Raw genomic sequence first — 12,828 nt, forward strand, 5'->3', positions numbered from 1 at the left:
GAGGCCAGAAGTCTGGGATCAAGGTGCAGGCAGGGCCAAGCTCCCTCCAAAGCTCTAGGGGAAGGTCCTTCCTGCCTCTCCCAGCTCCGGAGGCGCCAGGCAGGCCGGGGCTGTGGCCACATCGCTGGTCTCTGCCTCTGGGTGAACATCCTCTCTGCTTTACCTGTCTCTCTGCACACCCCCTCTTTGCTCTTACAAGAGCATGTGTACTCCTGTTTAGGGTCCACTCAAAACATTCAGGACAAGCTCCTCCTCTCTAAACCCTTAACTTAATCCCATCTTTGTCACATAAATTTCCAGGGACTCTTAAGATGTAGGCATATCTTTTTGAGGAGCACCATTCAATCAACTGCAGAAGACATCTGGCAATTGGAAAATTACAGGCAAAAACCTCCCTAAATATGCTGAGTATCTTCCTAAGGAAACTCTCTTACTGAGAAAATTCACTACAGTTAGTCACGACACAGCTAACTCTTGAGGCAAAATTCCAACAGAAATAGTGACTGTTACAAATATACTTTTATAGAAGCATATGGCACTGGAATTTTTTCCAGCTAATAAAGATGTATGTGCCATACCATGAATGGTAAATGATGCCACACACAAATTCCACATGTCACAATGCATCCCATACTTAAATATTTCCATTAAGACAAAATCCTACAAACCACACAAGATCAAAGCCTGGAACCTGTGTTGTTAGGGTGGTGATTTATGAAGGAAATTAGATATAAAAGTGGCAGAAGGTATCACGTAGTACCAGTGCTGATGATTCACCTTTAATGAAATGTGTTTGAAGATGCAGTGAAAGTGGAGTGGTGCCAGCAGCTACAAACACCCCTGCATTATACATTTACGAACACAGCCACTGCTTAATAGTCATCGCCAGAACCCTGTATCGCAGGTTCCACACGTCTCTGGACCACGTGGGAAACCTGCCCGTGGTTACACAGAGATTCACACATGAGCATCCAGGCTCCAGATTTGGGTTGTTAGTCCCTCTGCTGTGCTGGCCAAGAACACACTATCAACCAGAATATGGGGACCAGGAGAGGCGTCCAAAGGAGAAACATGCACAGAGAAGTCAGCCACCTCAGTGTGAGCCAGACCTGGTGAAATAAACTGTGGGTCCCCGCGGCACTGGGTGAATCCATGGATGACGAGATTCTGACACGGCAAGACTGTGCATAACACACACACAGCTGGGAGGGGTGAGGAGTGTGTACAGTTCCCTGATCTCAGCTCCACAGAGAGCAAAGACCACACACCCAGAGAAAAGTTCGCACCTAAATTTAAACGTACTTCGACTTCACCCTTGCCGTGCTCACTAGAAGCAGCACAAGCTTGCTCAGGCATCCACGGTCCCTCCTGAGCCTCTCAACACGTGGGTCTTCCTTCTTCATTTATGCTGCATAGAAAGCTTCAGTTCGATCACCCTGAACCTAACGTCCTGCCTCCGTCTTGCAGAACATCATCTTCCTCATTTAATCCACAGCACAGACTGGGCTCTAGAAGGAGAGTCAGCTGAGAAGTGAACCTGAGCTGGGCTGGCCAGACCCATCGTTACACAGATCGTGGCTGCTCCTCTAGGAGGAGGAAAATCCTCCAACCCCTCCGTCTAGGGGTTTTTTCTCTCTATTCTGGCTGTGCAAGTAAAACAGAAATGTTACCTGCAGCAGATTCAATCCTGAAGACCCCAGAAGCCTGTCGTGTGTGTTTATGTATATGCAAGCATGCATGTAGTGTGTGTGCACAAGTGCATGTAATCTGTGCACTGTGCGCATGCATGCACGTAGTGTGTGCATGCACGTGGTGCGCACATGTGTATGCATGCGTGTAGCATGTGTTTGCACGTTCATGCAGTGTGTGCATGTGTGCAAACATGTATGGAGCATACTGTGTGTGCATGTGTGTGCAGTGTTTGTGTGCACACATGTATGTGGTGTGTGTTCCCATGTGCATGTCATGTGTGTTTGTGCATGCGTGCATGCAGTGTCTGTATGTTTGCATGGGCACACGTGTATATAGTGCATATGTGCGTTTGTATGTGTGTGCATGTATGTAGTGTGTCTGTGTGCACACATGCATGTAGCATGTGTTTGCTGTGTGTGCAAGTGCACATGTATTGTGTGTTTCTGTGTGTACTCACATGCATGTAGCATGTATGCATGCACGCAGTGTGTTTGTGTTTGTGCATGTAGCGTGTATGTGTGCATGCAGTATGTATGCGTGTGTGTACACATGTGCTGCAGTGTGTGCACACATGCATGCAGGGTGTGTGCATGTGTGTTGTGTGTACATTATGTGTGTGGCACGCATGCATGTAATATGTGTATTCACATGTGCATGCAGTATCTGTTTGTGTGGGCATGCATGCATATAGTGTGTATGTGTGTTTCTAGGTGTGCATGTGTGCATGTAGTGTGTGTCTTTGCACAGGTACATGTAGTGTGTGTTTTTGTGTGTGCACGTGTGTATGTAGTGTATGTTTGTGTGCACACATGCATATAGTGTGGTTTTCTGTGTGTGCACATGCATGTAGCATATGAGTTTGCTGTGTATGTTGTGCATGTAGTCTGTGTTTGCTGTGTGTGTGCACGTAGTGTGTTTTTTGTGTGCACATGGGGGCATGCAGTACGTGTGTTTGCTGTGTGTGCATGCACGTGCATGTAGTATATGTGTGCTTTTGTGTGTCCATGCATACATACAGTGTGTGTGTGCACACACTCCAGTCAAATGCCTGTTCTTCCTCCACACTGCCCCCCAGGCGTGATTTCCTCTGCACTTCCATGCCTGACTCCACAGGTGCTCCCTGCTCCATCCCACGGGTTCTCTCTCCAGTCTCAGCTGCAGTCACTCAGAAGGCTCTGCCCGGACAATCCCCCTGAAGGAGTCGCACATCTGCTCTGTGACTCCTCTGTGAACGCTGGTAACAGTTAGGTCGGTTAATACATGTTATTCTCCAGAACAGCATATTCCTCCCTCCCTTCCAACACTCACAAAAATTTGCAGTCATGTTTCAGGTGTGTTTACTCGTCACAAACCCCGACCTCTCGTCATAGTGCATGAGCACACTCACAGTTGCCTCCCCAAAACGAGCAGCAGTGATCACCCGGGCAGGGAGGCACACGCTGCAGCGCCGTCCGTCACATGCCGCACATCTGCTCGTTCAGAATCTCCTCCTGGGCATCAGTCGGTGGCCCTCGCCTGCGCTGGGCTTCACGTCTGGACCACACCCTGCTCTGCTCCTGTCGTCTCTAGTTCCCAGCACAGTGCATGGCACTGACAGCTTCTGTAAATGCGTACATATGTGCACATATGTGGACATTCGTAACCGCAAAGCACTCTTCCAAATGACGCTGAATTTTACCATCGCAAAGTCCCCAATCTTCAGGAAAAAAGCGTGAGGCTGAGGAAAACTCCAGCCTGGTTCTCCTGGCCCCGCCGCTCCTGTCCCTGTTTCCTCCAGGAGCAGGAAGGCAGCAACATCGCTAGTGTTTCTCATGACACAGAGGCACAAGCTGAGATTTCTCTACCTTGTTACACAAACCGCGATGATTTCAAGAATAAAATCACTTGGATTTCTTTCTTCAAGACAACATGCACCTGTGCTGACGATGTAGCGTTGGCCTTTCTGGAAGGGCTGCCCCTAAAACATCCAGGTTCCAAGTGTCCCCAGGTCTAAGGCATGACGAGTAATTTGGTATTTCTGGTACATAACGAAAACTTAAGATAATTATAGGTGAAAACTGAAACCAATGGAGCCACTTGGCAGAGTAAAACTATCCGAAGAGAAATCATTGAGGATAACATCCAGCAGGACAGAGATGAGAAACGTAATAAATTATATTTTACAATTAACAGTTATGCTGACTGGTAAAACTGATATTAAAATGTACCTATTATCAAAATATAAAGTCCCAATTTTATTCAAACCCAAAATAGCTAATCATAAACATAAAATAAATTCTCAGTACAAAAGCCAGAAACAGAACTCTCCCCCTCTTATTGAGAGCATGACATACCTCTAATTCACACACTCACTGATTCAAGAGGGTAGTATGTACCAGCTGTCACGTACCAGGCATGTAACTGATTCACACAGTGTGGCATCTCTTTCTAAAAGAAAGGAAACTATTCCCACTTGATCATAAGGAGCATCATTGACAAAGCTGCAGCCACGCCCCTTCCAAGGCTATCACTGACTTAGATTAGTCCATCTTTGAACCTGGTGGGAATGAGGCCCACAAGCACATGGCACAAGTCACCTGGACCAACCCAGGTTTGAAGACAAAGCTGGGTTCTAGGAGCAGGAGAGAAGGGGCACGTGGATGTGAGGGAGGCAATAAGATGTAACCTCGACTGGAATCAGCCAGGTAATGGGAGGCTGGGACAGGAAGGAAGTTCAGATGAAGGCCTGTCAAGGGAGAAAACAGCATGAGCAAAGGCCCTGAGGCAGACAGCAGGAATACCAGTGGCCAGAAGTTTTAAAAAGCCATGGTTTAGATAATGACATGAGCTATGTGGGTGGTGCTGTTATTCTGTGACACAAACATGGAAAGAAAACCAGGCTTCAGGATTAAGACTATTCTATGGGTTTCAGAAATGTTAACTGAACAGCCAAGTGGAGCTCGGACACACAGGTTTGAGCTGAGCAGCTGAAGGCACAGCAGTGGGGGTCAGGGGAGAATGATGACAATTTAAACCAGAGACGAGGTGAAGTCACTTGGAAATATAGAGCAAGAAAAGAAAGCAACCTAGGACAGCACCTGGAGATGGCCCACCTTCTGAGGGCATAATCGGGGCTCAGCCATCCAGAGAGCTGAGGATGGAGCAGAGGCAGAGGGTGTGACATGGGCAGAGGTGCCACCCACTGAGATGTGAAACCGGGCGGAGATGGGCGGGCCTGGTCCGGGCCCCCAGGGCTGCGGTGCCTCTGGGACAGAGGCCCAGAGCGGTGGTGCTGCTGCACTGATGGGCGTGACCAGCTAGGGACAGAGCTCCAGGGCGGGAAAGATCCCAGGAAGAGCTCAGCCACCCCTCCCGTCTTTCAGGTTCTGCTTTGGAAAGAGAAGCTGGCTACTCCTGTAAAGATGCCTGAGGGACTCTGTGCTTAGTGTCTGAAGGTTTTCGATGACAACACATTTGTGAACATTGCTAAATGTAAAATATTTATTTTCAGTGCAAAATGTTTTACACTTGTGATACGAATAACTGACAGTTATGTCACACTTCAAAACTACAGATTATCAGGGCCGGCTCCGTAAAGCAGTGGTGAAATTCTCAATCCACTCTGCAGCCCGGGGTTGGCCAGTTTGGATCCCAGGTGTGGACCTACACATCGCTCATCAAGCCGTGCCGTGGCAGCGTCCCACATACAAAACAGAGGAGGATGGGCACAGATGTTAGCTCAGGGCCAGTCTTCCTCAAAAAAACACAGATTATTTTCCTAAACACCAGCTCAACGAATGAAAATGTCCTATAACAGAATTTGGGTGCATTCATGAGGTTATATTTTTACCTCCAATAATTCATAAGATAGACAGTAAAATATCTGCCTGGTGAAAGCATTCATCTTAGAAACGGAACAGAAATTTTACATACGATTTGTAAAATACAGTATTAAACTATTTTGATTAAAATATAAATAATAACAGTTACTTCTTATTAGTCAAGGCTTAAATGCACTTACCACTAACTGGGTTCCAGAGCTGGGGTCTGACTAAAAACGGCATGAAAAATAAATTAGTAAAATGAATGACAATAAGCACAATGATATTTATGATACTAAATTTTAATATTCCATGCAATTGTATTTATAAGACTACAATTCAGTACTGATGAGGATTTTTAGGCTGCTTAATTTTAAAACGGTTTATGATGAGGATTTTTAGGCTGGTTACTTTTAAAACTACAGATGAGAAGCAGGCTCCGAGGAGTGGAATTTGCTTGCCCTTTGATCAGAGACAGTAGCATTTGTGAAGGAAATCTCCATGCCTCCCTCTCTGTACCAGGAGGAAGGGGGGATGGCCTTATCTCTGGAAACTCTTAATGGGGAAGGCAAGGACTTAAGTTATTTACTGTCTGGTAATCTCATGTAACTGACCCCTCCCAACATCCTCCTTTGTCTTTAGTTGAAGATAATATTTGAGCGGTGACTTCTGCAATTTACTCAATCCGGTTTGATTCTTATCTAAAAGTTGTGGGATCGCCCAATGGCCAGACCCTACCGGCACTGGTACCATTTTAACTTTTTTTTCTTTGTCTCATAAAGAGATGACTCACATACCTATGCCTTAAATTTAGCCCTAACCCTCAACTCGGGGCAGCAGCAGGAGCTCTGCCTGCCCATGGGCCCTGTCCCCATGCCAGCGGGGGCAGCAGAAGCAGCAGCAGCAGCAGCTCTGCCTGCCCATGGGTCCCGTCCCCATGCTATTCTATACTATTCTCTAAATAAAAGAGCACTACTGCCAGATCTTAAGAGTCTAAGAAATCTTTCTTTCGACTCCTCGGCTCACCGACCCCGCATCAAGTACTATAATAAAATGATATCCATCCAAATTTCAAATAAATTTTGGTGCCTATCAAAATTAAGTAGAGTTGTCAAAATGTCAACAGTATAGAGTCAAATTTATTCATTCACGATAACAAATATGTTTGTAAATAATACAGTGACACACTGCCAGGTTTCCAGTAGAGAGATATGAATGAGACACAGTTGCTTTAGAAATTGTAACAGATAAAACAGTCAAAGCTCAGTGCTTTGGGACTGTGAGGTCTCTGAAGTTGAATTCATCATGTGCTAAAATGTAAGTTTACATTTTCTAATTGTTTCCAACAGCATCCTCTAAATAACTTAAGAGGCATATTTGTGTTCTTTTTTATCCTAATTCTTTGTTTAATTAAAACATAGCTAATTAAGAATATTTATAGGATCTTCAACTTCAGACTCTTTACAAAATAGAAACTGTTTTACCCAATGATTTTAAGTGAAAAATCACAGCATCATAGTATTTCCAGCACTTGTGAAGACAATGTGCAAAGAAGAAGAGTGCGCAGGTGAGGGCTGAAGGGGCGAAGCAGCAGCAGGGGCCCTGGATGGCGGTGGGAGCAGGTGTGACTGCGGGGGAGGGGTCAGGCCCCCGCGGGGGGATGGGTGAGCAAGGGCAGAAAGGCTTAGCCCTCGGTACAGAAATAGAAGGGATAAACCGGCCTCCTGTGCTCTGGAGGAAGCTCAGCACCGACTGGGGAAAAGTGACATCTAGTGCTCGCCGAAAATAATCCACAGTCTTCTAACCAAAATAGGACCTGAGGGACAGTATGCAGTGACGGGCTGGATAACAACAAGAACTCCCCAGTTCAAAATCCAAGCACATTTTCCCATGAAATTCTCCTGCATTTTTCCTCCAAAGGCCTTTTTTTAACTGCCTTATTTCGTCTCAAAAAATCCCTGTGGATTCTAATTAAACAGCGAGTCTCTAAGGCTATCGGAATCAGATGTCCAAAGGCACCTCAGAACCCAAACCGCATCTCCTTCAGGTGAGAAAGCGGAAGAGACGGCAGCTGGCTTCCCAGGCGGTGCCAGGGGTCTCGGTTCTCCCGTGAGCGCTCAGAGCCAGTGCGCCCGCTCGCTGCCCAGCAAGACCAGGGGCCGGGGACGCAGGCATAAGCCCAGCACCAGACAGGTCCTTCTCTTCCAGAACTCGCTCCACGCGCCCGATGTCCCGTAAGCTACCTGTGCTGACAGGTAACCCAAAACACCAACTGTTTTAATAATTCTGGAGCGAATATACCCATTTAACAGGTGAGAGAACTGGGCTGTAGACCGATTCTTCCTCTCTCCACACAGGCTCTCCAGACTATAAAGCAGCTGAGCGCCTTAATTTGCAACTCATTTCTTTGCTGCTGCCCTCACGTCAGCCTCTCAAAGTGTGTCTCGTGGGACATTTCGGGAAGCAGAACTAAATTAAAGTTGAAACTTAAAAGCCACATCTATACAGACATGTAGATATAAAAGGTAGCCACTCCACATACATCGTTCGGTGAAATAAGCATACTTTTCTAACTTGGATCCTGTTAAAATGTTCACCAGGAAACATATCTCCCGGTAAAAATCAGATAATTCTCCATTTTAAAATATGTGAATCTTGCTTATGATGTCATAGACATCACCAGAAATTCCACGACTGAATCAAAGATGAGTCAGCAAGGATGAGAAACAGGTGAGAAAAGTATAAAGCAATGGACAGCCATTCTGGGAGGTTCCATGCTGAAATGACCTCACACAGGAGTCCCCATCTCTGAAGAGATGACTAAGAGGCTGCATTATAAAAGGACGTTTAAAATGACGTGCTGTCTTCTCCCCTTCGCTGGCCAGTTCATCACAGGAAGCTGCACATTGCTGGCTCATGCTATGTCATGCTTCCAGCCCCTTAGACTCGAGCGGAGTCGCTCTTTAGAGACAGAAAAGGTGCTGTCAGAACAAACCAACAGCAGTGTCAGCATGAGAGCAGGGCTCCCTGAGTGCCTTGTACCCACGAACTCTACACAGGGACACGGGGAGCCAGGGACACGGGTGCGTGAACTGGCTTCACTTAGGAAATACGTACAACAGGGAACAGCTACCTAAAAGGGAAGAGGAAAAAGAAGCTCCAAATACCGAGCAGAAGACATGCAAATTGGGCCAAATTCCCATGATTCAAATAAACAGTCATTACAAAGAAGGTGTTGCATTTTTGACTTCAGAAAAAATGTTTACAACTAGAAATACAACGGGTTTAAGACAACTTTCTTTTTTGTCATTATTTTCCTAATTAGAAGCACTGAGTTCTCTTGCTTAACTGAAATGATTAAAAAACTATGCATATTCAATGATATTATGGATACTTATTCATAAAAAAATTAATAATTCTGCAAGGTTATCTGGACCCCAATGATTCAAGTAAAAATTAGTGGCTCTCAAAGGTTCTTAGTGCATCTAGGTATAGTGCGATTTCCCATTACATCTTTAAGCCATGATTGCGTGCTATGACTGTTCAACTATTTAAAGACAAATGTGTGAGCAGGATACTTCACAGACCCATTTTAAATGAATTAAGAATCTGAACCTTCCCATACACTGGAATGCAGTGGAGCACAACTTGTTATTTGTGAAACCAAAGTTATTATTCTTGTTCTTAACAGCCTCTCTATTTCTATTCTGATATTTGGCCTCCAATGCTGACAAAATTCCTCACAAGTGCAATTCACACAGGCTGTACCATAGAATCAAGGCTCTTGTTACAAAGAAAGCACTGCCCACATCTTGAAGCAAACTGGGGAACTGCGCGCACCTTGACTGAGCACCCAGATTTAGTGCCTTAAAGGGATCTGCGCTTGGCACACTGCAGAGTATTTCTTTGAGGACTTGCAGTTGATATTTTTTTAAAAACTGAAGTTACTGCCAATAACTTATCAACTGGGTCAGTTATGCAGATGGTAAATCCACGCCAATTCTTCCACTGTAATTACAATCCAATCGCTGTAAACAAGACTTGTTGCAAGAACTCCTCAAGCAACACACCCCATTCCTAACGCCGGGAGGGCACCGTTTACAATTCCCAGCAGTAAGAAGACAGAAAGCCTGTACCTCTCCAGCTTCTCCACACCCTTAAGCAGTTTACTTCCAACTACTGCCAGCACATCTTCTACCGCTTAATTACCGTCTGCAGTGGCTGGAAAACTATTCATATCACAAAGTACTTTAAAAAACAAACAGGCCACTTCACACAAAATTTAAAGGTTTTGTGGAAATATCCCAGAATGGTATAACTCGATGGAAAAGGCAACTCTCTCTACACAGATTACAAATAAAAATCATACGGAAGATACGACTATTACCCTAGTTCGCAGCGTTGTGACAAAAGAATTTAACAAGCCTTCAACCTATGGCCTTTTGAAAGATTTCTCAGTTATCCTAAAAGGGTGGCTGAATATATCCCCGGTTTTCCACAGTCATTCATGGGATTGGGGAGCTAGCGGGACGCAAATCCTACAGGAACAACCACACTGATCCATCAGCTGGAGAGCATGCAAGGGCTGGGGCAATAAGCTGCTTTCTTAAACTGTTTCCAGAACACTCGGTCGTGCCGGTGGGCGGCAGCTTGAAGGTTTCCAAGAACTCTGAGTTTTTGTTTGAGCCAACATTTCTGTTTTCTGTCAATCCGTAGTTTAGTTATTTAAAAATAAGAGGGTGGAGAGGGAGCTGTTTGGGGTAGGGACCAGAACAGAGGCCACACACACTGAGGAACCGGTGTCACGAACTCGGCGCAGATGTGGTCCGGTCAGCGGCCGGGCGCGCAGGTGGGAGCCCCAGCCCAGCGAGGCCCCCAGGCCCGACCCAGCTCGCCTCCGGAAGGCGCCGCCGCCACCTCTGGGTGGGCAACTCGGCAGACCTGGAGCCGGCGCCCGGGGGCTCCCCTCAACACAACCATGTGACCACAGGAAGAAATGCGGAGCAAATCCCAATCCCCAGTTCTGGAAAACCCTGGTTGCCACAGAGTAGGAAGCCCCTGAGCCTGCCCACTCAGCCATTCAAGACATTAAACAGGCCAACCCCACAAGTTTCCATTTAGCACACTGGGGTAGGGGGAGAAAGAGCGGTCAGGGGGTGGGTGCCCAGGGTCCCAGGATCCACCCGTCCGCAGGAGCCCTCCCCGGAGAGACGGAAGGGGCGCGGGGTGACGAGAGGGCGGGGAGAGATGAGGCGGCGCAGGAGAGGAGGGGGCGCCAGGTGAGGAGGGGGAGTCTGCGGGGAAGGGGGTGAGGGGAGGGAAAGGAGGCTAAGGCGAGCAGGGGGCTCGACAAGCGACAGGGGTCTCCGGGAGAGGAAGGGGCGCTTGGAGGGAAGGGACCCGGGAAGGGAAAGGGGGCACGGAGGAGAGACCGGAGCACAGTGGGGAGAGGAAGGGGTGCGGAGAAAGAGGGGCGCAGAGGGCCCGCACTCACCCGCACGGGCACCAGCAGGCAGCCCGGGCGCCCGCGGGGGGCAGCCGGGGGCAAGGGTCCCTCGGCGCTCATAGCCGCCCACGCGGCGGGGCCGCGCTCCAGGCCGAGCGAGCTCAGCGCCGGGGCCCCGCGCGCGCATCCAAGGGCCCCGCGGGCGCCGCGTCCGCGCCCCTCTCCGCCTGGGGCTCGGCTCGGGCTCCGGCTTGGCGGGCAGCGGCGGGGTCGGCGGGGAGGGGCGGGGGTGGCTGAGCTCCGCCCGCCGCCCACGAGCACCGCCCACGCGGACCCGCCTCCGGGAGAGGAGGGGCGCTCGCTCCCACCGGGTTGGGGACCCGCGCGCAGAGCGGGGAGAGCGGGCACGGCGCGCTCCGCGGTGGAGAGCCGGTGGGAACGCTAGGATTGGGGGCTGCCTGTGGGGGTGCTGCCTGTGTTTCCCACACAGAGCCGGGGCGGGCGGGGGTCACTCCCACCGGGCGGGGGCCCGAGTGCCCACAGGCTGGCCGGGGGAGCAGGGCGCTCCCTGGTGGGCGGGTGGGAGCACTTTGATGGGGCGGGGGTGGGGAGGGTTGGGGGGCTGCAGCTCCTGCGGGGCGGGCTTAGAGCGCTGCCTTGGGCTAGGCGCCCCCTCTCGGTCCCTGCTTCACGGTTTATCTGATTTGAGGGCGCCCCGCTGCCCTCCCCGCACAAGGGCTGTCCCGGCCCGCTCGCCTTTCTCAGGTGTCTGGGGACCCTCCCTCTGGGTCACCCGGTCACACCAGAGCTGACGCAGGACGCTGGCGACCGCCCGGCAGAGGAAGGCAGGCGGAAGCCTCAACTCTTTCCCTCCCTCGCCACCCCCAACCCTTACCCCCCACCCCCAAGCCTGGTGGCTCTGGCTCCTGCGTTCCTCTAGAGTCAGCCCAAACCTGCAGGGACCCACCTCCCGGGCGCGAGTGGTAGTCAGACACTAGCTGGTCCGGCTGGTTCCCTTGATCATTCAGGTTTGCGCCAAAATGACTCTCAGGACAGCAATACAGGGTTGTGTAGACTCAAATCATCCTAATCTAAATGTAAATGATATTTAGTTTGGGATAAATCTCAGGAAAAATACAGAAAAACACAAGGCGACCACCGTTTTCAAAAGGAGAAAAAGCGCGTGCTTTCGTTCCTTCCCAATCCGCTCCCCTGTCCCCAGCGCTCCCTCAGGGAACCTGCGCGCCATTCCGTCTCAGGAACCCGCCTCCTTGTGCTCCAAGGCCAGAGGCAGAAAGCTGAGGTCCTGAGAGGACACGACCCCTCCAGGGCGGACGCCTGAGGTGTGGTAGACAAGATGCTGTTTTTTCTGACTCCAACCAGTTTTTCTTTCCGGCTTTGAGATATAACTGACATAACATTGTGTAAAGTTCAGGTGTACAGTGCGTTGATCTGATACACGTATTTCAAAGTGGTTACCGCCGTGGGGCTGGCTAACACCTCCATCAGCTCAGGTGATTCCATTTCCTAGTTGTGGTGAGAACGTTTAAGATGTGCTCTCAGCGACTTTCAGGTATATGACAGCCTTGATAACTGTAGTCACCATCCGCACGTCGATCCCAGAACTTACTCATCTGCCGGATGAGCGTTGTACCCTCTGAGCAGCATCTTTGCACGCCCCCCAACAGCCCCTGGTACCCAGACTTTACTCTTGTTCCTCTGACTTGGGCTTCTTTAGATTCCACCTGTAAGTGAGATCCTACAGTATTCGTATTTCTGTCTGACTTATTTCAGTTAGCATAATGCCCGCACAGTCCATCCATGTTCTCACAACGGCAGGATTGCCTTCTTTCCCATGGCTGAAAAATATTCCATTATATATATACACAT

General features: G+C 49.1%; 1 protein-coding gene across 7 annotated transcripts in view; it reads right to left on the reverse strand.

Annotated features, from left to right (window-relative positions):
- SNTG2 (syntrophin gamma 2) overlaps nucleotides 1-11,169 on the reverse strand; it is a 319,099-nt gene extending 307,930 nt beyond the window's left edge. For 5 of the 7 annotated variants that reach the window (XM_046660432.1, XM_046660431.1, XM_046660434.1 and 2 more), the window contains exon 1: nucleotides 10,987-11,169. In XM_046660432.1, the coding sequence (XP_046516388.1) occupies nucleotides 10,987-11,058 (72 nt within the window). In that variant the 5' untranslated portion in view covers nucleotides 11,059-11,169. The remainder of the gene's footprint in view (nucleotides 1-10,986) is intronic. The other 2 variants (XM_046660436.1, XM_046660435.1) reach the window with 1 other exon arrangement.
- Between the last annotated feature and the right edge of the window lie 1,659 nt (nucleotides 11,170-12,828).

Source organism: Equus quagga, chromosome 5, assembly GCF_021613505.1.
Source record: "Equus quagga isolate Etosha38 chromosome 5, UCLA_HA_Equagga_1.0, whole genome shotgun sequence".
In the NCBI taxonomy this organism is placed as follows: domain Eukaryota; kingdom Metazoa; phylum Chordata; class Mammalia; order Perissodactyla; family Equidae; genus Equus; species Equus quagga.